The sequence below is a fragment of the Protomyctophum bolini genome (genome assembly GCF_963924005.1).
Source record: "Protomyctophum bolini genome assembly, chromosome: 4".
NCBI lineage: Eukaryota > Metazoa > Chordata > Actinopteri > Myctophiformes > Myctophidae > Protomyctophum > Protomyctophum bolini.
This window is the reverse complement of record NC_137865.1, coordinates 49,177,356-49,200,357: the sequence shown is the minus strand read 5'-3', so window position 1 is coordinate 49,200,357 and position 23,002 is coordinate 49,177,356. Positions and strand designations below refer to the sequence as shown.

The following is a 23,002-nucleotide window of genomic DNA, read 5'->3' as shown; positions in this document are numbered from 1 at the left end:
TCAATTCCACTCATTGGGCTAAAAAACGGCCTTAGCCACTTGCCCAAAATGTGCTGACCTCATCACATTTGTAGTAGTAAATCTTTACGCAAAACTATATGCTTGGAATGGATTCAGCATCATGAAAACCCTCTAGTTTGACAGGGAGGCGGCCTTTTTTCCCGACAGTATTCTAGCCGACGGGGCAACGGTCCGATCCGCAGCGGGGGGACATTCGCTGCGATGCGAAAAAGCGATGGTCCGACATGCGCTGCTCCCGTGCTTGCGGTTACGGTTAGGTTAGGATTGAGGTTTCGGATCAATATGCTGTCGGAAAAAAGACCTGCACCCAGTTTGACATGTCACATATGCTACTTAAAGCAAAAGGAAAACTATAGAGAATATTTGCCTTATATTGCATGTCAATGGTGGCCATATATGTACTGTACAGGCCATTTTCAACACTTTCCCCTCAGACAATTCCAGGCCACTTTTTTTCTGTTATTCTAGGATTTTTTTGCAATTGGTTTGAGGTTGATCCTGTATTTTTGTCCTGTAGATTTGTGTTATTGCATAAAACGGAATCAGTTTCTTTATTGACCACATGGTCTTACGTCCTGCTCTAAACAAACATTAAAGAAGTTCACAGACTTGGCTAGCTGCCACATGACGTATAATCTTCAAAAGCCTTAATAATAATCGATACCGTCGTAAAACGTCCAGAGGGAAGAGGACAGTTAAGCCATTTTGGGCGGGAACCCCCTTTTGGTGTTTTAAACATTATGTTATAATTTAGCTATTGAAAAATATAGCAGATCTGCAAGCTCATAGCGCGCTACCGAGTATATGTTGTTTCGGGGGCCCCGAAACTACATATTTTCAGATGGGGGTTGGTTGGCGACTACAATACATTTTTGGGGTCCTTGACATGAGAAAGGTTGAGAACCGCACTGACAACATGAGTTATTCTGAAAACTGTCATGATTTAGAGCAGGGATCTGCAACCTTTTTTAAATGAAGTGCCATGTTTTTATTTTCTAGATTGTCAATGTGCCATATCAACATTTAATTAATTTACACGTGAAAAATTCCAAGATATTTTGATTGTCCACAAATATAGTCTACGTTTTTTCCTTTTTAAATATTTTCTTTCACGTTGTTATAATGATCATTAAACTCAGGGCAATAACAGAGTTCAGTTTTAATGAATGTATAGAATGCAGGATGTAATTTACACACAAATGTGAGGGACTTAATTTATTTGACTGCATTTTTAAAAAGAGTTTATTTTATATTTAAAACTAAAAATACTCTCTCGCACACTTGCCAGTGTGCCAGTGATCACCCTCCTTTGTGCCAATCAATGTTGGCACTGGTGCCTAAGGTTGCCTAGCCCTGATTTAGAAGACATTTTGTAGAATCGAACTTAGGTCTAAATGCGTTAAGCCACGACACCCTGAGGTGCCGACTGTCTGTGCTATCCATCTAAATCAGGACCTCGACCGATCTGGCAGGAACGAGGAAAAACGATCACACGCGACTGATGCGAGGCATGTGTGAAAAGCCCGGGGTGAGCTCACAGTAGCTCCACAAACCACTAGTGGCGGTCTTAACCCATTCTGACCTGAGATCAGATTCATACGAGGTTTCCACTGGACACATGACACTGGTCTGATTATAACCCATTCTGACCTGAGATCAGATTCTAAAAAATGTCAGTCGTTCTTCGATTCTTCAAAAATAGCAGACCTACAAGCTCGTAGCGCGCCACTCGGTGGCGCGATATGAGCTTGTAGATCTGCTATTTTTTCAATAGCTAAAGCATAACATGATGCTGACACCAAAACGGGTTCCCGTTCAGAATGGGTTAAGTCACCCTGGACGGGACACCCCTTCTGGTGTTTCAAGCATCATGCTATACTTTAGCTGTTATACTTTAGCTGTTATATACTTTAGCAGATCTACAAGCTCGTAGTGCGGCACCGAGTGCCGCACTACGAGCTTGTAGATCGATCTGCTATTTTTGAAAGAATCGTGAAAATGTGGCGCAAATCTGCGAATATATATTCTTTCAGAGCGAACGTTTTTTAACTCAAATCTTTGCTTCTATGGGGGTCCCTGGAACAACATGGGTGCCGTACTTAGTTTAGACAGTTTTTGGATTAGACTAGTCGTTGGTTGGACCAGTCATTAGTCCTACAACTACAACCTATCTCAAACCCTCACCCTAACCCTAACCTCCCACGGGGCAGCACATCTAAACCTATAACCTTAACCCATGTCTAACCAATGACTAGTCTAAAGTATGCACCCCGAACAACATATTTTCAGATGGGGGTCCGCGGCCAAATGCAGATAATTCTGGGGCTCCTTGACGTGAAAAAGGTTGAGCACCATGCACTGACACAGAAACATGAGTTTTTTTTCCAGAAAACCTCAGTCCAAAATGGGTTAAGTGACCGTCAACACGTAACAGTCACTCTCTAGAGTGGTGGCCTTTTTAATTTCTTGGACTCTGCATTAGGCTTAGGTGACAGACAGACAGACAGACAAGACCCCTCATTTGATATTTTACCCCAACCCACACTGTAGTTAAAATAACTCTGAGAGTTTATAAATAAATGGAACCAAAAGGAAGGGTTCCATTTGTACTCCCTGTGAGTTACTATGTCCAATAAAGGGTTCCATTTGCTTTGGTAAATATAAATTATTTAGCTGATGTCGCCCCATGGAACACCTTCAAGCATCGGCACCCCAGATAGGACCCATATTGTGAGCTTGTAGATCTGCATTTTTTTGTGAAAGTGAATGTGGTTCATAAAAATGTAACCAATGAAAAGTATTAACCACAGCATTCTGCTCTACTTTAGCGGTTGAAAAATAGCAGCTCTACAAGCTCGTAGAGCGGCACCAAGTGCCACGCTACGAGATGTAGATCTCTTCTTTTTGAAAAATCGTTTTTACTCAAATCGTTGCTTCCGAGGGCATCCCTGGAACTACAGTACATCTTTTCAGATGGGGGGGTCCACGGCCAAATACAGATAATTCTAGGGGTCCTTGAAATGAAATATTGAGCACCACTGATATAGAAACATAGGTATTTCAGAAAACTGCCATGATTTAGAAGACATTTTTTTTAATTTCTATGTCAGGTCTAAATGGGTTAACACGAGATTGTGACTCGTCTCAAATAATAACTATATTGGATTCTATTTTGGACACATACAAGGTTTCCACCCGACAGACAGTGACGCAATACACAAATCCCCCTTCAGGCTTATATAAACACATACTGTACCAACCGCTCCAATAAACCCTTTTCATAGCAGAGCCATTTTGACGGATAAACACAGCTGAAGGCAATAACATTGATTCCGGGTGCGACATTTGGTGCCACTGTGACAGCTACTGTACAGGCCGGGCAGCTAGGCTATGCAGCTGAGCTGGTAACAAGACAACCGATCACCCCGTTTCTGTTTTCCTCCCAGAATCTTCCCCAGTGAGGGGTGGGAGAGGCTGGACAGCAGACGGCTGGACTTTGAATTATAACTATAATTAAAACTATAAACTTTCATGACAGCAGTCAGCCTAAGTAAGAATATAATTTATGAAAAGCTACTACAGTGAAGTCTGTTCACAGAAGTTGTTGTAGGATATGTGGGGGTTTATCTGACGAGGTACCATTTGAGTGTGCAAAACCTTACATATAATAAATAATACTAAATTGTTTATAGGGTCAATATAAGTAAAATAATATAGCCTTTTCCACAGGAGTATCTTTTTATATTTTTCCAAAAAGAATACAAACAGCCAATAGCATATTACAAAGTTATCCCCCTCACTGGTGAAAATTCCGGGAGGAAATACAGGCTAGCACCGGGGTGAGTTGTTCAGTATTCGCTGAGCTGAGACTTCATCCGGGCAAACAGACACATGAAGAAAACATTCACAAAACACACCCACAGTAAACATACAAATCACCGTCAGCTGCGTCTGTCAAAATGCCTGCATCCGTCAAAATGTCCGTTGGTGTTCGTTGGCAGAGACCCAGCGAAGCCGCGGAACGGAAGGCACCCTCTGCCAGGAATCAAACCCGGGGCGGCGCTCTACGGCGTTGGGTGACAGTTTTTCCGGGAGCGTACCTATATGTTCTATGTTCCCTAGGTTCTATGTTCCCCAGGTTCTATGTTCCCCAGGTTCTATGTTAGGTCTGCGTAGTCTATCCGGCAATTGGTCGGATGGTTTCCGAGATACACGGTATAGGACACACTCACTCACTCACTCTGTAGGGACTTTACAGACACATACCTCTTTTTATTACGTATCATCTTGATGGCAACCATCTCGTTGGTCTTGTGGTCGCGACACTTCAGCACCTGACCGAAGGAACCTTTCCCGATGACCTCCAGAACCTCATACCTGTAGGCCACGTGGTCATGCAGCACCTGCACACATGAGAGAAAGTCCCTTCATTTACATCATTATAACTGCCATGTATTGCTTTCTGTATTACTAGATTAACCCATTCTGAACGGGAACCCGTTTTGGGTGTTAGCATCATGTTATGCTTTAGCTATTGAAAAATAGCAGATCTACAAGCTCATAGCGCGCCACCGAGTGGCGCGCTACGAGCTTGTAGGTCTGCTATTTTTGAAAAATCGAAGAACGACTGACATTTTTATTATCTGATCTCGGGTCAGAATGGGTTCATCAGACCAGTGTGTGTCCAGTGGAAACCTCGTATGAATCTGATCTCAGGTCAGAATGGGTTAAGGCCACTATATTTACCCATAGTTTTCATGTTCTATGTATGTTGTTGTTTGTTACATTTTTGCACCCGCTGCCATTACATTTATGGGGCTGTATTTTGCGTGTCTTTAAGTACCAGGTCTTATTCCATAACTTGAGTAAACTAAAGACCTGGAGGCGTGATCAATGCCCTTTGGCCACTCACCACCCACCCACATGTCAATGTCAGTATGTATGAGATACTGACGTGAAATGAAACTGAAGTGCGTGTCTTGTGTGCAGTGTTATTTTTGGCAGCAAATTGTCACAAGCTCACTGTGACACGTTGTGAGCTTGTAGATCTGCTATGTTCAGCATGCAACCAAGTGTAAAATGACTTATACTGGATCTCTTGTCCACTATAGTCCCTTCCTAACATTCTAGTCTAGTTTTTATCTGTTGACGGAATTGTCAATACGTTTATAGTCTTATAGTTTATCGTCGTAGCTTAGTTTTCATTTAGTTTCCATGTAGTTTTCGTCAGTGAAAAAAGGGAGTCGACGAACATTTTTCGTCGTCTCAGTTTTAAGTCGACAAAAACACCACTGTTGTCTTGTTGTGCGTGAATGTAATCTTCCCTCCAGCAACACGGATCCTTACCCTGACGTATAGCTGCCCTGCTCTATAGCACCCCCTAGTGTCCATCTGTGCACGCCACTGAGCCTCACCCTGACGTAGCTGCCCTGCTCGTCGTCGTAGCCAGAGTTCTGCGGCGCGCTGAGAGAGCCCTGGATCTTCTGGGCCCCGAGGCCCATGAACCACACCTCGGAGAAGTCCATGATCTCCTCATGCTCGAACTCCGACAGCTGGTCCTGGAAGTTATTCAGGGCCTCTGGAGATAAGAGATCGATACATAAAGTTATTCAGGGCTTCTGGAAATAAGAGATCAATACATAAAGTTATTCAGGGCTTCTGCAATAAGAGATCAATACATAAAGTTATTCAGGGCTTCTGCAATAAGAGATCGATACATAAAGTTAGATAAGAGATCAATACATAAAGTTATTCAGGGCTTCTGGAGATAAGAGATCAATACATAAAGTTAGATAAGAGATCAATACATAAAGTTATTCAGGGCTTCTGCAATAAGAGATCGATACATAAAGTTATTCAGGGCTTCTGCAATAAGAGATCGATACATAAAGTTATTCAGGGCCTCTGCGATAAGATAAGAGATCGATACATAAAGTTATTCAGGGCTTCTGGAAATAAGAGATCAATACATAAAGTTATTCAGGGCTTCTGCAATAAGAGATCAATACATAAAGTTATTCAGGGCTTCTGCAATAAGAGATCGATACATAAAGTTATTCAGGGCTTCTGGAAATAAGAGATCAATAAATAAAGTTATTCAGGGCTTCTGCAATAAGAGATCGATACATAAAGTTATTCAGGGCTTCTGCGATAAGAGATCGATACATAAAGTTATTCAGGGCTTCTGCAAATAAGAGATCAATACATAAAGTTATTCAGGGCTTCTGCAATAAGAGATCAATACATAAAGTTATTCAGGGCTTCTGGAATAAGAGATCAATACATAAAGTTATTCAGGGCCTCTGCAATAAGAGATCAATACATAAAGTTATTCAGGGCCTCTGGAATAAGAGATCAATACATAAAGTTATTCAGGGCTTCTGCGATAAGAGATCGATACATAAAGTTATTCAGGGCTTCTGCAATAAGAGATCGATACATAAAGTTATTCAGGGCTTCTGCGATAAGATAAGAGATCAATACATAAAGTTATTCAGGGCCTCTGCGATAAGAGATCAATACATAAAGTTATTCAGGGCTTCTGCGATAAGACATCGATAAATAAATCACCGGCAGAATTATTGTTGTTGTTGTTCTGTGTCGGCGCAGAAACCTTGTATCTCCATATTTCCTTTTTTCCGAGGCCCGACGTCAAATTTTTAAAAATGTCTTCTAAATGATGTCAGTTTTCTGAAATACCTATGTACGTATCTGGGAATATGTAGTTCCAGGGACCCCCCCAGAAGCAAAGTTATGCGCCACATTTTCACGATTTTTCAGAGATTTCAAGATTGAGAAGGAACGTTTCGGTTCCTCTGGACCGAAACGTTGCTTCGTTAAATAAGAAAATACTCTTGCAGCAAATACAGTATGCAGCTGTATTCTATTGCTTTCTATATTTTTATTTTACAACAATTATTTATAGGTAAATGTCATTGAAACGTTTTGAAAATGTTACTGCCCTAGAATGACATTCCCAAAATAGGGACACCGCGTTTTAAAAGAGGTCAATGAACATATGGTTGTAAACAGGAGAACATGCGTGTGTACGTCACACGTGTGTGTGTGTGTGTGTGTGTGTGTGTGTGTGTGTGTGTGTCACATACTGTACATACAGTGCTTCTGAAGGTCCCTGGAAAAATATTTTTGAGATGGGCGTCAGCGGCCAAATACATATCATTTTGGGGGTCCTTGACATGAAAACCGCCGTGCTAATCAAGGGGTGGCAATAATTGTCAATCCCAAATGAGACCCCTGTGGGGTCCTGTTCTGTACCTGTGGGGGACATGGGCCCCCTGTGGGGTCTTTCTTTGTCCTGCTCTGTACCTGTCGGGGACATAAATGCAGCAGCCAGAGTTTTAACTAGAACTAAGATGAGAGAACATATTACTCCAGTTTTGACTTCACTGCACTGGCTTCCGGTTGTTTTTAGGATTGATTTTAAAATTATTTTACTTGTCTATAAAGCTCTCAATGGTCTCGCACCTTCCTACCTACATGACTGCCTGCCTAAATATGTCCCAAACCTTCCTACCTACATGACTGCCTGCCTAAATATGTCCCAAACCGCCCTCTAAGGTCTTCCACTGCTGGCCTGGCAAAATGGCAACTAAAAAACACTTCTACAACATTGCTTTTAATTGATCTTTTATTTTTTGTTATTCATGTCCTCACTGTATTGCATTACTGCTTGTTTTTTAATGTTTATGCCTTGCTTTTCTTTCTCTTTTTCTCCATTGCTCTGTAAAGCACTTTGAGCTGCATTTCATGTCATGAAAGGTGCTATACAAATAAAGTTTTATTATTATTATTATTATTATTATTATTATTATTATATGGGCCCCCTGTGGGGGACATGGGCCCCCTGTGGGGTCTCTCTTTGTCCTGCTCCGTACCTGTGGGGGACATGGGCCCCCTTTCTTCCTCTATGGTCTTGTCTTTGTCCAGCTTGCTGGTCAGAGTCTTGGCTTTGCTCAGAGAGTTGGAGACGTTCTCCATCGCGGTACCGAACCTCATGCTGAAGGGCTGGGCGGGCTTGGGCTTCTCGTCCTGTCCAGGTCCAGAACACACAGATCATTTAATTACAACGGTCCAATTATACTCACAATGTCCCATTTAGTCAATTAACTGTTGATTGTTGAGGCAAGGAGGCAACCAGGTGCTCAACGGAGAGGTGCAGGTAGATATAAAATATAAAAATAGTAAAAAAGGTGCTCCTGGGATAAAAACATCTATAGAATAAAGGCCCCGATGAAGACCGGTATAGGTCGAAACATGTTCGTTTAATAAACTTTTCCTCCTTTTTAACTATTTTGTGTGCCCGGATCTCTGCAGAGTGTTGTTGTTGTTATACTAATAATAATAATAATAATAATACATTTTATTTATATGGCGCCTTTCAGGTCACTCAAGGTCGCCTAACAAAACAGAAAAGAAATACAATACAATAAAGCAAGTTTAGAATACACACAAAGGCCTGCAGCAGACTTCTACTCAAGGTGGGAGTAGGCTTGTCTGAATAGGTGAGTTTTGAGGTGGGATTTGAAGGTGGGGAGTGAGTCCATGTTTCGAATGTCGGGGGGAAGGCTGTTCCAGAGGCGAGGGGCAGAGCGGCTGAAAGCTCTACCCCCCATGGTGGACAAACGAGCTGGGGGAACAGTGAGGTTGGTGGAGGAGGCAGACCTAAGTGACCGGGTGGGAGTGTTGATATACCGGGTGGGAGTGTTGATATCCTTACCCCGTAGGACTGGTAGTGGTTGTTGTGAAGGCCTCCCTTGTTGGCGATGTGGGGCAGGATGATGTCGGCGGGCTGGTGTGGAGTTGTTTTGGCGTTGCCGACCACCAGCTGGACCACCGGGGGCTCGATGTGAGGAAGGGTCCCGCCGCCCTGCAGGCCAGACGCAAACTTCTGCGAACACACAGAGATAGGAAGGCATGATATATGAGTCCTGTTATTCTGGGATTGAACATACAGACACATCTACAAACTCAAGGATGGGGTTCTTAGTTCGATCCCTGTGGGCTCCCCCAGAGTTAGTGTCCAAGTGTCCTTGAGCAAGACGCTGAACCCCTAATTGAGCCCTGGGACTCTATACTGGGATATTGGGAGGTGACGTTACAGACTATAGCATTCAGAGATAGTGGAATAGTAGTATGGCTACTGGAGACTAGGCTCCAGTCAACTAATACTCTCTCTCATTAGCAGGCAACAGGGCAGCACTATCCCTCTCTCTGTTTCTGGCACAACAGCGCCCCTACTGGTACTCATAGTCATATACTGGTGCTCATTAATGTCACACGGACACACATAGGTGAACACGGACATTGCTGTTCCTTGGAGTGGTTGCACCACTCAAAAACAGAGAGAGAGTGAGACAGACAGACAGACAGACAGACATGTAACACAACATGGCAACTCCCACTGGGCAACGTTCCAAAATCCAGCGGTTTGTCTCCCTGTTTCTGTTTCTGATCAGGATCAGGTGGCAGTAAATAGCTGTGAATACGATACAACAGCACACAGCTCAGCTTAACCAGTTAGTGAATCTAATGTCTATACATCAGTGGTGGATAGTCACATTTAATTAAGTCCTGTACTCAAGTACATTATGTATGTGGTACAATACACTTCTATTCCACCACATCTCATATATATTGTACCTTTTACTTTGTAGGTTTAGATTATAATTACAAAATTAAACAGGGGGGAGTTTCCCTGGTTGGACGTAGCGCGTGGAAGGAACACGTTATTCCAACCAGTTCCTTTCCCCTCCATCAGGCGCCCCGACTGGCCAGGGGGAGGCAGTTTAGTGACCAGGATTACTGCATGTTTTTCGGGTATGGGCACTGATGACGTGGAGGAGGAAACACACCCACAGCGTCCCCAGCGGGAATCGAACCCAGGACCTTCTAGCTGTGAGGCGACAGCACTACCGACTGTGCCACCATGCCCCTGCAACGTGTATTGCTACTTTTACTGGAAAAAAAACAGATTGCACGCACACACATTTGCCAGTATCTCCTCCCATTGGCCGGCCTCTCATCGTTACCAAATGTCTATAGCACACTCACCGTTTCTCGACGTCGGGTCTGAATCCAAATGGACCCTTAGTGTACATGTGCTATTTATGAATAGTAAGTAGCCTTACCGAGCCATGAGGCCCATAGGGGCAGGAGCCTATCTCCTGTTTCTGTAGCGTGAGGCAGCTTGATGTACAAGTACAACCCCTGGACATGACGCTAGTATGTCACAGGGACTCATACCCCTCAATCCAACCCTTGATGCTGAGTGTCAAGCAGGGAGGCATGTATTGGGTCCCATTTTTACAGTCTTTGGTAAGACCCGGATCGGGGATTGAACCCCGACCTCCCAGTCTCAGGGCGGACACTCTAACCACAACAAGGCCACTGAGTTGAATATAGCGAACGTATAATGATTAAAATGAACGTAATACTGTATTAACAAAATGTTTCCCCCGGACCCCACTTTGAGAACCACTGCACTTACATCGCTGCATGTCTGTCCAACAGGAGGCTCAGGTGACCCTAGGACCCCCCACCACGCCACGGTCAGGTGACTGGAATTACTGACCTGGTGAGTGGTGACGGTGAGATGAGAACAAAAGACCCCCCAATGACCACCTGACAGAGTCTGTCACTGAGGCTTCTGTGTGTGGGGGGGGGAGATGAATATAGACAGCCTTTCTCCGCCTGCCATCCTGCTTGTTTCTGGGAGCACGATTACACGTGTACCTCCGTCCGTCCGGCGAGCCACAGCGCCGCTCTATAACGACGGGCGAAATTAGACCTCCATCTGTTCCCCGAGCCAAGTTCACTATAGTAGTCGACTGGAAGTCCTGAAGGCCAATTACTCTATACTGTATGTGTGTCAAGATGAATTACTGTTATACCGTTAGTCTGTTTCTGTTGCCCCGGCTAGAGTGTCGCAGTCCCGCCCCCTTTCAGAGCGACGAGTGGCCCAGGAAATGAATCTCCATTAATTTTGCCCATAGGCTTTTCTTAAAGTATTTATTTAAAGACGGTTAGGCCGCGGACAAAGCCAACTCGGATCGTGACAAATCATGACAATGAACACAATGTTTTGGGCCGATCAAATCATTAGAAGAAAATAAAGTCAGGAGACAACACTATTTGTTTTGTTCATAGCTCATAGCGCGCCATCGAGTGGCGCGCTACGAGCTTGTAGGTCTGATATTTTTGAAAAATCGTGAAAATGTGACACAAAACTTTGAATCTATATTTTTTCAGAAGACTTTTTGACGTCAGGTCTAAATGGGTTAAGTAATTTCTATTGCATTCCAATACCTGAACTAAATTAATTCTGAATAATTCATAGGATCTTCTCCTTAAAGATAATCTATGCTATATGCTAATCAGGCATACTGAACCCTGTGCTGTATATTATGTATACGGTCATACTGTATGTATACTGTCTGTATGCCTGATATGGAATGCCAGTATTAGCCTTCCGGGCTTCTCTTTCTTCCTTTTGTTCTGCATTCATGAATAAAAAAACCCACACATTCACCCGAGTGAGTCTACAGAGATAGCGCTGGTATTTCATGTCACGTGTAAAGTCCACATGCATCATTTTCCACCCGGATGCATAGAGATGGGGCTAAATATAGTCTGTCCGTAGCACCTGGCACTGCCACGACAGGCACGCATGCATGTTGTGGTGCGCAGTACAGTACAGTACAGTACAGTACAGTGCAGTACAGCACAGCACAGGCACACAGAGACAGTGGCCTTGTGGTTAGGCCGGGTCATATACCAAAGATTGTAAAAATGCCTCCCTGCTTGGCACTCAGCATCAGCGGGTTGGATTGGGGGTCAAATCAACTAATCAAATGTTTCCATAGCGCGGCGCACGCTGCAGCTCAGCGCTCCTTGGCTAGGGCTCACCGCTCCAAAAGATGGGTCAAATGCAGAGAACAAATTTCACTACGGTAACGTGTGTGACAAATCGTATGACTTTGACATCGCCTCGAATCATTTTTTTTTTGCTTGGCCTTTCCTTCTTCAGCGATCCTATAGACCGGTTTTGCGCATGATGCGCACTGCCGGTCACTTCTGCTGCTGAACAACTCTGAATCTACGGAGCTCTCCATGGTTTCTACAAAACGCACAGTGTTGGGACTGACCTGAGAGTAGGGCCGGTTGGACCCGATACGGCTGTATAGGGTTAGAACTGACCTGAGAGTAGGTTGTTCGGTTGGACCCGATACAGCTGTATAGGGTTAGAACTGACCTGAGAGTAGGTTGTTCGGTTGGACACGATACGGCCGCCGTCTATGGGCAGTCTGTGGGGGTGGGGGAAGGCCTCTGGTCGCGTTGCCTGTGGGAACCAATCACAGAGATGTACTGTATGAATAAAATGGTATACAGGAGGTCTGTTTTTTTTCTTTATGGCTTGAGCTTTTGGTCTTTCCACAAACTTTGTCCTACACAGACATTAAATTCCCATTGACAATGAATGGAGAATTTTACATCATAGTGTCTGAGCAAATAGACGTATAGTCTATTTCTACGTCATGATGATAAGAACGCCCCTAACATTATAGGTACGGATGACATATTGGTCAGCTTATTGGTGATATTGGTATTGGGGTCGATACCAAAATGATAGATGATGATGATGATGACGACACATATCGTAATGGAACATATTGGATTTGAATATCATTTGAAAACATGCAACTGTGCAAGTTTAAAATGCCATTGCTCAGAATTCTGTATTTTTGGCAGGAAGGTGCAGATTAACACAGTCACCTGTGAAGTTCAAAATGTATACAAATAGCAGATCTACAAGCTCACAATGAGCTTGTAGATCTGCTATTTTCAAATAGGGGAGTTGAAGTGGTTAGTGTTGTTTTGTGGTAAATTAAGCAGAATCTACAAAGTAACAACAAGTAACTGATGTTTTCATATAATTGTAGTGGGAGTAAAAGTACAATATTTTCCTTAGAGATTTAGTGGAGTATATAAGTGAATGTATTGGAAATTGGAAATACTTAAAGTAAAGTACAAATATAGCACCGTGGTGGGTGTTCACAGATAGATACAGTACTGTCTGTGTGGACACGGGGCAGCCCCCCCGCAGCCAAACAGCCCCCCCGCAGCCAAACAGAACTGATCCTTAAATAGAGCCATGTGGAAAAGTCCCCAAGGGTCAAATCATCACCGCTACGGCAGCTCGGTGTGTGTGTGTGTGTGTGTGTGTGTGTGTGTGTGTGTGTGTGTGTGTGTGGGGGGGGTGTTCACACATGTGCATTCAGGCCAGGGCTGCACATGTGTGAACAACACAGACAGATCCAATTGCAAGTGAAAGTTGCTCTGTCAAATTAGTACTTCACTAACTAGATAAAGTGAGAAAGTGATAAAGGGCACAGGTCTCCACCAGGCCACCAGGTCAGGTTGTGGCCTCCTGGTGGTGCTATAATAGGCCAATGTGAAAAGGGTGCCCACCTGTTGGTGGCGCTATAACAGGTCAATGTGAAAAGGGTGGGATATAATATATTCCTCGGCCTAGTAGGAAAGTCCGTGAAAGATTTCACGTAAATTTGAACGCTGCGTTCATGATTTGAGGCTTTTTGTTCAAAACGGGCCAATCCTGCAAACTTTGAAAGCCAATGTTAGCCAACTAGGATGGAATATGAAATATCGGACAGATCCGTCTTGAACACATGACTATAGAGATACTGTGTAACGATTTGCGGGATTTTTGGACAAAATCTGGACAAAATCTGGAGGGGTAATATAACAAAATGTGAATTACAAAAGTCAGCCTCCTGGTGGCGCTATAACAAGCAGTTCTGGAAAGTTTGGGGCAGAGGTTCATCGTTGGCATCCAGGGAGTGTGTGTGAAAAATGTGGCATTGACCGGGTTAACGGTGCCGGAGATTAGCTGTACACGGACGGACGGACGGAGTGCAAAACCTACTCTCTCCCCATGCCTGCCTTCGGCCTGGTGGAGACAGTTAAGTTCATGCTTAAGAATTCAAAAGGTACAAATTACAACGTACATTTTCTTTTTAAGATCAATACATTCCTGCATAAAATCTTGACTCTCGAAATCAGATTGTCCATAATGTTCAGAAAATATGAATAATAAGTGAAAATAGCTGATCTACAAGCATGTAGGATGGAGTATAAATGAGCCGACGCTCTGATCTACACAGATGCTGACATTGCTGAATATACGATACGAGTGGGTCAGCAAACGCTCAAAAACTTTGCAGAGTGATGCATTAGTAAAGAAGGTATATTATTTTTTCAACAGATCACTGTGTAAAGTTCTCCTGACGAACTCTATACGTGTTCATTTTCTGCAATTTGGCAACTTTGGCAGCCTAGGACATGTGCATAAGTTGGTTGTGAGGGGCTTACAAATGGCCGGGCTTTCCAAAAGGAGATCCAAGCAGTTAGCGAGGTATTGCTCAGTTTCAGCCATTATAGGAAGCCGCTCAATTTGGAGGAGGCGTTGTTTCCTTTTTCCATGATTTATGTCTGCTGTCCTGTGTCTGACATGTCAGCTGTACTGTATGTAACGATGCTGTCCTGTGTCCGACATGTCAGCTGTACTGTATATAACGATGCTGTCCTGTGTCCGACATGTCAGCTGTACTGTATGTAACGATGCTGTCCTGTGTCCCACATGTCAGCTGTACTGTATGTAACGATGCTGCCCTGTGTCTGACATGTCAGCTGTACTGTATGTAACGATGCTGTCCTGTGTCCGACATGTCAGCTGTACTGTATGTAACGATGCTGCCCTGTGTCTGACATGTCAGCTGTACTGTATGTAACGATGCTGCCCTGTGTCTGACATGTCAGCTGTACTGTATGTAACGATGCTGTCCTGTGTCCGACATGTCAGCTGTACTGTATGTAACGATGCTGTCCTGTGTCCCACATGTCAGCTGTACTGTATGTAACGATGCTGTCCTGTGTCTGACATGTCAGCTGTACTGTATGTAACGATGCTGTCCTGTGTCTGACATGTCAGCTGTACTGTATGTAATGATGCTGTCCTGTGTCCCACATGTCAGCTGTACTGTATGTAACGATGCTGCCCTGTGTCCCACATGTCAGCTGTACTGTATGTAACGATGCTGTCCTGTGTCCCACATGTCAGCTGTACTGTATGTAACGATGCTGTCCTGTGTCTGACATGTCAGCTGTACTGTATGTAACGATGCTGTCCTGTGTCTGACATGTCAGCTGTACTGTATGTAATGATGCTTTGCCGTCCATGCAGGTTGTAACTATGGCTGCTCTGCTATTGTCAAACTGCACTGGCAGTGTTTATGCGTGCGTGTCTGTGCATGCGTGTCTGTGCATGTCTGTGCATGCGTGTCTGTGCGTGCGTGTCTGTGCATGTCTGTGCATGCGTGTCTGTGCGTGTCTGTGCATGCGTGTCTGTGCGTGCGTGTCTGTGCATGTCTGCGCATGCGTGTCTGTGCGTGTCTGTGCGTGTCTGTGCGTGTCTGTGCGTGTCTGTGCGTGTCTGTGCATGCGTGTCTGTGCGTGTCTGTGCGTGTCTGTGCATGCGTGTCTGTGCGTGTCTGTGCGTGTCTATGCGTGTCTGTGCGTGTCTGTGCGTGTCTGTGCGTGCTAGGAAATAACTTCAATGCTAATGTACATCATGCTCCAATGGCTTCTGAATTTCACTGAAGTCAAACGGCCTCATCATCAGCTCAAAATATGCATAATTCAACCAACCATGACTCGACTGTACAGAGAGAGAGAGATTCCTATTGGTGGCTGACCGGAGGCTCTCTATACTAGGCCCTCTCCTATTGGTGGTTGACCGGAGGCTCTATACTAGGCCCTCTCCTATTGGTGGTTGACTGGAGGCTCTCTCCTGTTTTAGCTGCACACTAAAATATCTCCACTGAAAATAGCAGGTCTTTCCAGCTCACGAGATCCATTATTTCTGCTGAATGTTCAACCCCAGATAGAACAGGGATGCAATGAAACGGTTCCACTGGTTGTTCACAAATAGAAATTAACTCACATAGGCTACAGTATTATCATCATATCACACTGATTGACTGAGCACTTTTAACCCATTTAGGCCTGACGTCTAAATAAATAAATAAAAGTCTTCTAAATCCTGACAGTTTTCTGAAATACCTACAGTGTATGTTTCTGTATCAGTGGTGCTCAATATTTCATGTCAAGGACCCCGAGAAATGATATGTATTTGGCCACCGACCACCATCTGAAAATATGTTGTTCCATGAACCCCCCAGAAGCAAAGATTTGAGTTAAAAACGATCACTCTGAAAGAATATATATTCAAAGATTATAGTGCCGCATTTTGACAATTTTTCAAAAATAGCAGACCTACAAGCTCGCTATGAGCCAACTCCAGTCGTGACAAATAAACACAATATTTTGGACCAAACAAATAATTACAAAGAAGAAAAACAACAACAAAAAAAGTGTTGTAACCTTCCGTTTTCTTCTTCTTTATAATTATTTGTTTGTTGTCATGATTTGTCACAACTCCAGCTGGCTTTGTACGAGGCTTAAAAGGTCTTTAAATAAATACTTTTTTAAATGTCTAATGAGGAAAATGAACGGGGAATCATTTCCTGGTCCCTGGTGGTAGGGGGCGGGACTGCGACGCTCTATCTATACACTCTATTCGTACACTTTCAAAGACTCTGAGGGTCCTTGAAATTAACATCAGTTTGAGAAGCAATGCATAATAAAACGTGATCCCATGAAGTGATTCTCAGGAGAACGCCGTCCACTTAATGTGGGTCACCTGTGAAGGTGATGTCATTGTCACCGCATGTGCCAATGGAACAACCAGTGACTGCAGCATGTGTGTGTGTGGTCGTGTGCATGCGTCCGCGTCCGTGTGTGCGCGTGTGTGCGTGCGTGCGTGTGTGTGTGCATGCGTGCGTGCGAGCGAGCCCACATTATATAAATGCCAAAGATAGACGCTCAGGTTGCTGGACTGAATGGAGACGAGGAGGAAGCCGTCATCACTCTGTAAGCTCAAAATAAGCCATCTTATTGTGTCTTGTGTGTCATGATTCTGTCTGAGTATCAGTTGATCCACCCTCTCTACACTTACACAGGAGTCAGTAGGTTCTGTCTGAGTAATAGAGTGTCAGTTGATCCCTACCTCTCTACACCTCTCTACACTTTTAGACAGTAGTGTCAGTAGGTTTGCAGCACCAGACACGTAAAGGACACATACCGGTAATCTAGCTCTGGTCCATAGCTCTAATGCGTTTCATTTAGAGCTATGTTACTCTCAACTTCCGCCGCTCGCATGAATGCAGACCAGCCTCTACTCTTTGGCGTAAATAAAAAGAACGTTTTTGCTACTCACCAAAACAAAGGCTGGTTGTGTCATTAGAAAGCCTACTTTCCTTAGTGGACGCACTCTGAGCCCCCCACCACACGTATAAACTGTACTTTTTGGCCAAAAGGGGATTTTTTTTCCACCGGAAAAGCTATTTTTTCAATAGCTAAAGTGTAACATAATGCTTAAACACCAAAAGGGTTTCCCGCCCTGAATGGGTGAACCACTTGAACCTTATCGCAATCCATATTCTTCCATTCCATCCAATTCCAAATAACATAAGTGGCTTCACTTTCAACCAGACTGTCATTATTGTTGAAAAGGTTCAAACTTCAAACCATTTCAATTCTCCAACATACTGTATATAATACAAAGCTTGTGAGCTTGTAGATCAGCTAATTTTGAAACAGGACTGAAGCGGTTAAAATGTGTTTAGAGGCAAAAGGTCGCAGAAGAGTAAAGGCAATGCGATGCGACTGTTTTTGCCAGTGGCGGGAAGTACATTTACTTAAGTAGCCTACAGTACAATTTTGAGATATTTGTACTTTACTTTAAGTATTTCCAATTTACAACACTTTCACTTCTACTCCACTACATCTCAGGAAGAAAATATCGTACTTTTTTACTCCACTACAATTATATGAAAACATCAGTTACTATAGTTACTTTGTAGATTCTGCTTAATTTATCACAAAACAACACACTAACCACTTCAACTCCCCTATTTGAAAATAGCAGATCAACAAGCTCATTGTGAGCTTGTAGATCGGCTATTTGTATACATTTTGAACTTCACAGACATGCCGATACTTTAATAAGTACTGTACATGTTGATGCCAGTACTTTTACTCAAGTACTGTATATAATGCCTACATTTTGAATTCTGGACTTTTATTTGTAACAGAGTATTTCTACATATAGGGCTGTATTTTGCGTGTCTTAAGTACCAGGTCTTATTCCCTAACTTGAGTAAACTAAAGACCTGGAGGAGGCGTGATCAATGCTCTTTGGCTATTCTGACTGAGTGGCCAAAGAGCATTGACCACGCCTCCAGGTCTTTAGTTTACTCAAGTTAGGGAATAAGACCTGGTACTTAAGACACGCAAAATACAGCCCATAGTATCGATAGCCTACTTTTACTTCAGTAAAGAATGTGAGTACTTGTTCCAGCTCTGTTATTTCTGTATAACTAACTACCCCCCACTGAGGCTGTGCACTAGTGCACGTGTGACGTTTACCACGTGTACACGTGTGTGTGTGTGTGTGTGATGACGCATATTTAGAGTGGGAATAAGGGCTTTTCCCTGAGAGAGGGCAGGAGGGGGAGGGATCATCTCTGCACGTGTGTGTGTGTGTGTGTGTGTGTGTGTGTGTGTGTGTGTGTGTGTGTGTGTGTGTGTGTGTGTGGAGCTTTATGGCTTCCATCAGGTTCTGTATAAGCCTTACAGTTTAATCCACTCTGTACGGGAAAACCTTTTGGGTGTTTTAAGCATTATGTTATGCTTTTAAGCTATTGAAAAATAGCAGATCTACAAGCTCATAGCGCGGCACTCAGCTTTTTGGTCTGCTATTTTTTTTTTATCGTGAAAATGTGGTGCAAATCGTTGAATATATATTCTTTCAGAGCGAATGTTTTTAACTCAAATATTTGCTTCTGGGGGTGGTCCCTGGAACAACATGTTTCAGATGGGGGTCGGCGGCCAATTACATATATATTTTTTTGGGGGGGGGTCCTTGACATGAAAATGTTTGGGAACGACTGACATAGAAACATGAGGTTTATCAGAAAACTTAGAAGACATTTTGTAGAATTATCGTCCTCAGGTCTAGATGGTTTAAGGGGCCAGTTGGTCACAAGGTCATAAGACAAAACAAACAACAAACTGCTAAACAACACGTGTGTAAACTCAACTCACACGCCATAACACCACAAAGATAAAACAATGCCCTATATATGCCTTATTATAGGCCTATACTATACTACAGCATCACACAAAAATAATAAAAAGTAGCAGATCTAATATTACAATCTTGTAGATTCCACCCGTTTCACATTGGCCTGTTGTTATATAGCGCCACCAACAGGTGGATTTTTGCAAAACACACATTTTTGGAACAAAATTCCTCAAATCATCCAATTGGCCCATCCAAGGCGTATAAGAACAAATGGCACCCCTTTTCACATTGAGCCTGTTATAGCGCCACCAGGAGGCCACAACCTGACCTGCAAGCCTGTGCCTCGAGGGCGAGGGGCACTTTTTCTACTTTTCTATTGATAATTAGAATCCTGAAAAGTAACAGTTTTGGACATTATGAGGTTTCAACCTTATATAGACAATATTGAATATTAATGGACACACTGACACTTCCCAGACATTAATATAAATATAAATATGAATATCAATGGACACTTCCCAGACATTAATAATAATATAAATATAAATATGAATATCAATGGACACTTCCCAGACATTAATAATAATATAAATATAAATATGAATATCAATGGACACTTCCCAGACATTAATAATAATATAAATATAAATATGAATATCAATGGACACTTCCCAGACATTAATAATAATATAAATATGAATATGAATATCAATGGACACACTTCCCAGACATAATATTAATATAAATATGAATATTAATATTAATGGAAACACTTCCCAGACGTTGCTCCTGCTTTGACGTTTAGCAAATGTTGCTGTTCTTTCTTGCTTTTTTGTTTATTAGCAAATTCAGTTGCTTATATAGTTTTATGTATTAGCCTTATTGGTTAATGCATTATTATTAGACGTTTCTGTTCTTCCTCTGAGCTTCTTCGTCAGTGTGTACTGTACGTGTTTATGAATGTTACTGTACATGTCTGTCCTGTTATGGTCTCGTAGTTATTGTTATACTGGCAGAGCTGTGTTACTGATGTCGCCTCTGGGCCAGTTCACACTGTGTAAAAGAGACTTTATAAGTCTCAATGTGGTTTATACTTTTTACTGGTTAAATCAGTGGTTCCCAAAGTGGGGTCCGACGGGGACCCCCAGGGGTACTTCAGGGAGTTCCAAGGGGGGTCCCCAGCTAGATGGTAGTTGGGAACCAAATGGACCCTTAATGGGTCTGTAACTCTGAGAGTGGTTCCATTTGTACACTCTCAGAGTTAAATTAACTTTGATTTTACAATATAAATTGGGTTCAATGTAGTCAAACTGGGGGGGTCCTGACCTTGAAATTAAACGGGTTGAGAATCACATGGTCTCTGGATATTTTCTAATGGGGGTCCGCGGGCTAATAAATGTCGATTTGGGGGTCCTTGACATGAAAAAGTTTGGGAACCACGTACTGCTTGGGTTAAATAAAGGTCAAATTAAAATAAATATAATATATATATGATCCTTTTTATAAAACGATTAATGGTCATTGATAATATAAGACCATGTAGCTCATGATGAAAATCTCACGCTTTTTAACTCTCTCCACGAACACATGACAAAATGTATGAATTATTAAAGCATTATTAGTATGAAATCTGACAGTATGACACTGTACTGTACAGCATCGTGTCCTCTTTGTGAACATTCCAATAATAGCAGGACAGCAAGATCCAAAAAAAGCGATGGGAGTTAAATTTGTTGGGTTGCCATTTAAGGTGTGAAAAATCCACCAGACCAGAACAGTATAGACTTACACAGCCTGTCAGCAACACAACAAATAAACATAGCTAAAGAAGAAGACAGCCATGTAAATGGGTAATATTTGGATCATATTATTATAATGATCACAAGATCATTTTGTAGGCTATATAGACTTATAGGGAGTTCCCCATGTTTTCATCTTATGTAGCTTCTATAGTATAGCCTATATACAGCCTAGTTTACATACAGAGCATAACTACACATAAGTAAATAGTGTAGGTACACTGGTAGGCTACAGTATAGCCTACACTAACTCCAAAAAGAGCCTATACCTGCATGCATATATGCTTAGTAAACAATTATGCTTAATCAATATGGTGTCTTCCACATGAAGTAAGAGTTTTTGTTGTGCGTTTGGTCCATTCTATATACTGTGAAAAATGTTAAATCAATTCCAAATACTAAATAGGCTATACAGTTGTCCTGCTATGTCAAATTATTATTATTTTAATAAAATACAGTATAGCTATAAATTATAGAGAGGATTACACGCTATAATAAAATACCAATTTTCAAATGTCGCATTAAATATTATTCATGAAGATTTTGGGGGGACGAAACGAAAGCATGCATAAATTATTCATAGGCCTGTATAGTGTATGCATTCCAGCGAGCAAAAACAAAGTCCTCACCTTGATATTAATTTCTGGCAGCATACTGTTTTGACAATGTCAGTGTTTAGAAGTTATAAAGGTTATATTTCCAAATACAGTAAATATAGTCCAGTAGAAGAGTCTCAAAAACGGGAAAGGATCAAATCCAGGAAAAAAAGCAAATTATATCCACCGCGGTATGTCAATCCGACGGGAGAGGTTCCATATGCACCCGAACTAACTTCTTACTGACTGACTGACTGTCCCACTTTACACCGTCCGGGAGCGCAGCTCCTTAACGCAAACCTGTCACCAATAATGCTCCTAATTTAACGCATATAAAGGGTCAAATTAAGTGATGTCGTCAGCGGGAGATTAACGAGCTAGGGAAGGGAGGCAAGCTGTTAAGCGCCTTGACGCAGCATCGGACGCTCTGAAGGAGAAGAGGGGAGACACCTGTTCGCTCACTTCGGGAGTCTGCGGTCGCTCTGCCGCTGACAGCTCGCACCACCTCCCCGTTATATATTTGTTTTGGTCGGTTTCGTGTCGTCACCCACACACACACTCACACACACCCACACACACCCACACACACATGCGCGCGCGTCGAGTGGAGTGACTGATGCGTGGCTGAACACCGACGCTGCTATAGCGTGCAAGGGTGGCTGTGTGTGGAGGAGAGGAGAGGAGAGGAGAGGGGAGGGGAGGGGAGGGGAGAGGAGAGGAGAGGAGAGGAGAGGAGAGGAGAGGAGAGGAGAGGAAAGGAAAGGAAAGGAAAGGAAAGGAAAGGAAAGGAAAGGAAAGGAAAGGAAAGGAAAGGAAAGGACCTTTCCTTTCTGAAAGGAAAGGGAGAGGAGAGGAGAGGAGAGGAGAGGAGAGGAGAGGAGAGGAATGGGAGTGGGAAGGAGGAGAGGAGAGGTCCAAAAATAATTAAAAACAGCCCCAGAAGAAGAGTAGACCAAGCCCCCAGTAAGGCTATCCATTCCAACGTTGATGCCACTATAGCTGCCACTATACCTACTGGCGAAATGTGGAATTGCAGCACTTTCATGGCGGTGGACGGACGTACATGACGTCATGTGCGTCAGCCCGCTAGGCTAGGCTAAACTTGCGGGTGCTTCAAAACACCACTGAGCAACTTCTATTGAAATGAATAGCGGGGGGCGGGGCTAACGCTCCGGTTCGGTCTATGAGACAGACCCATAAGGGTCCATTTGGGACCCTTAGTGGGCCCCGGACCAGACATTGAGAAGCAGTGGTCTACTGACTCTACTCCAATCAGCACTTCGAGCTCCTTGATTGAAGGAGCTGGCACTGGGAAGGAGATGAATCTGATTGGAGGACATCAT

At 43.1% G+C, this 23,002-nt stretch overlaps 1 protein-coding gene across 1 annotated transcript in view; it reads right to left on the bottom strand.

Annotated features, from left to right (window-relative positions):
• dyrk4 (dual-specificity tyrosine-(Y)-phosphorylation regulated kinase 4) overlaps positions 1-21,884 on the bottom strand; it is a 40,811-nt gene extending 18,927 nt beyond the window's left edge. Inside the window, exons 1-6 of the mRNA XM_080761929.1 lie at positions 21,693-21,884; positions 12,293-12,379; positions 8,759-8,929; positions 7,917-8,070; positions 5,436-5,599; positions 4,288-4,424 (exon numbers count right to left, since the gene is read on the bottom strand). Of these exons, the coding sequence (XP_080618055.1) occupies positions 4,288-4,424; positions 5,436-5,599; positions 7,917-8,070; positions 8,759-8,929; positions 12,293-12,379; positions 21,693-21,716 (737 nt within the window). The 5' untranslated portion in view covers positions 21,717-21,884. The remainder of the gene's footprint in view (positions 1-4,287; positions 4,425-5,435; positions 5,600-7,916; positions 8,071-8,758; positions 8,930-12,292; positions 12,380-21,692) is intronic.
• Between the last annotated feature and the right edge of the window lie 1,118 nt (positions 21,885-23,002).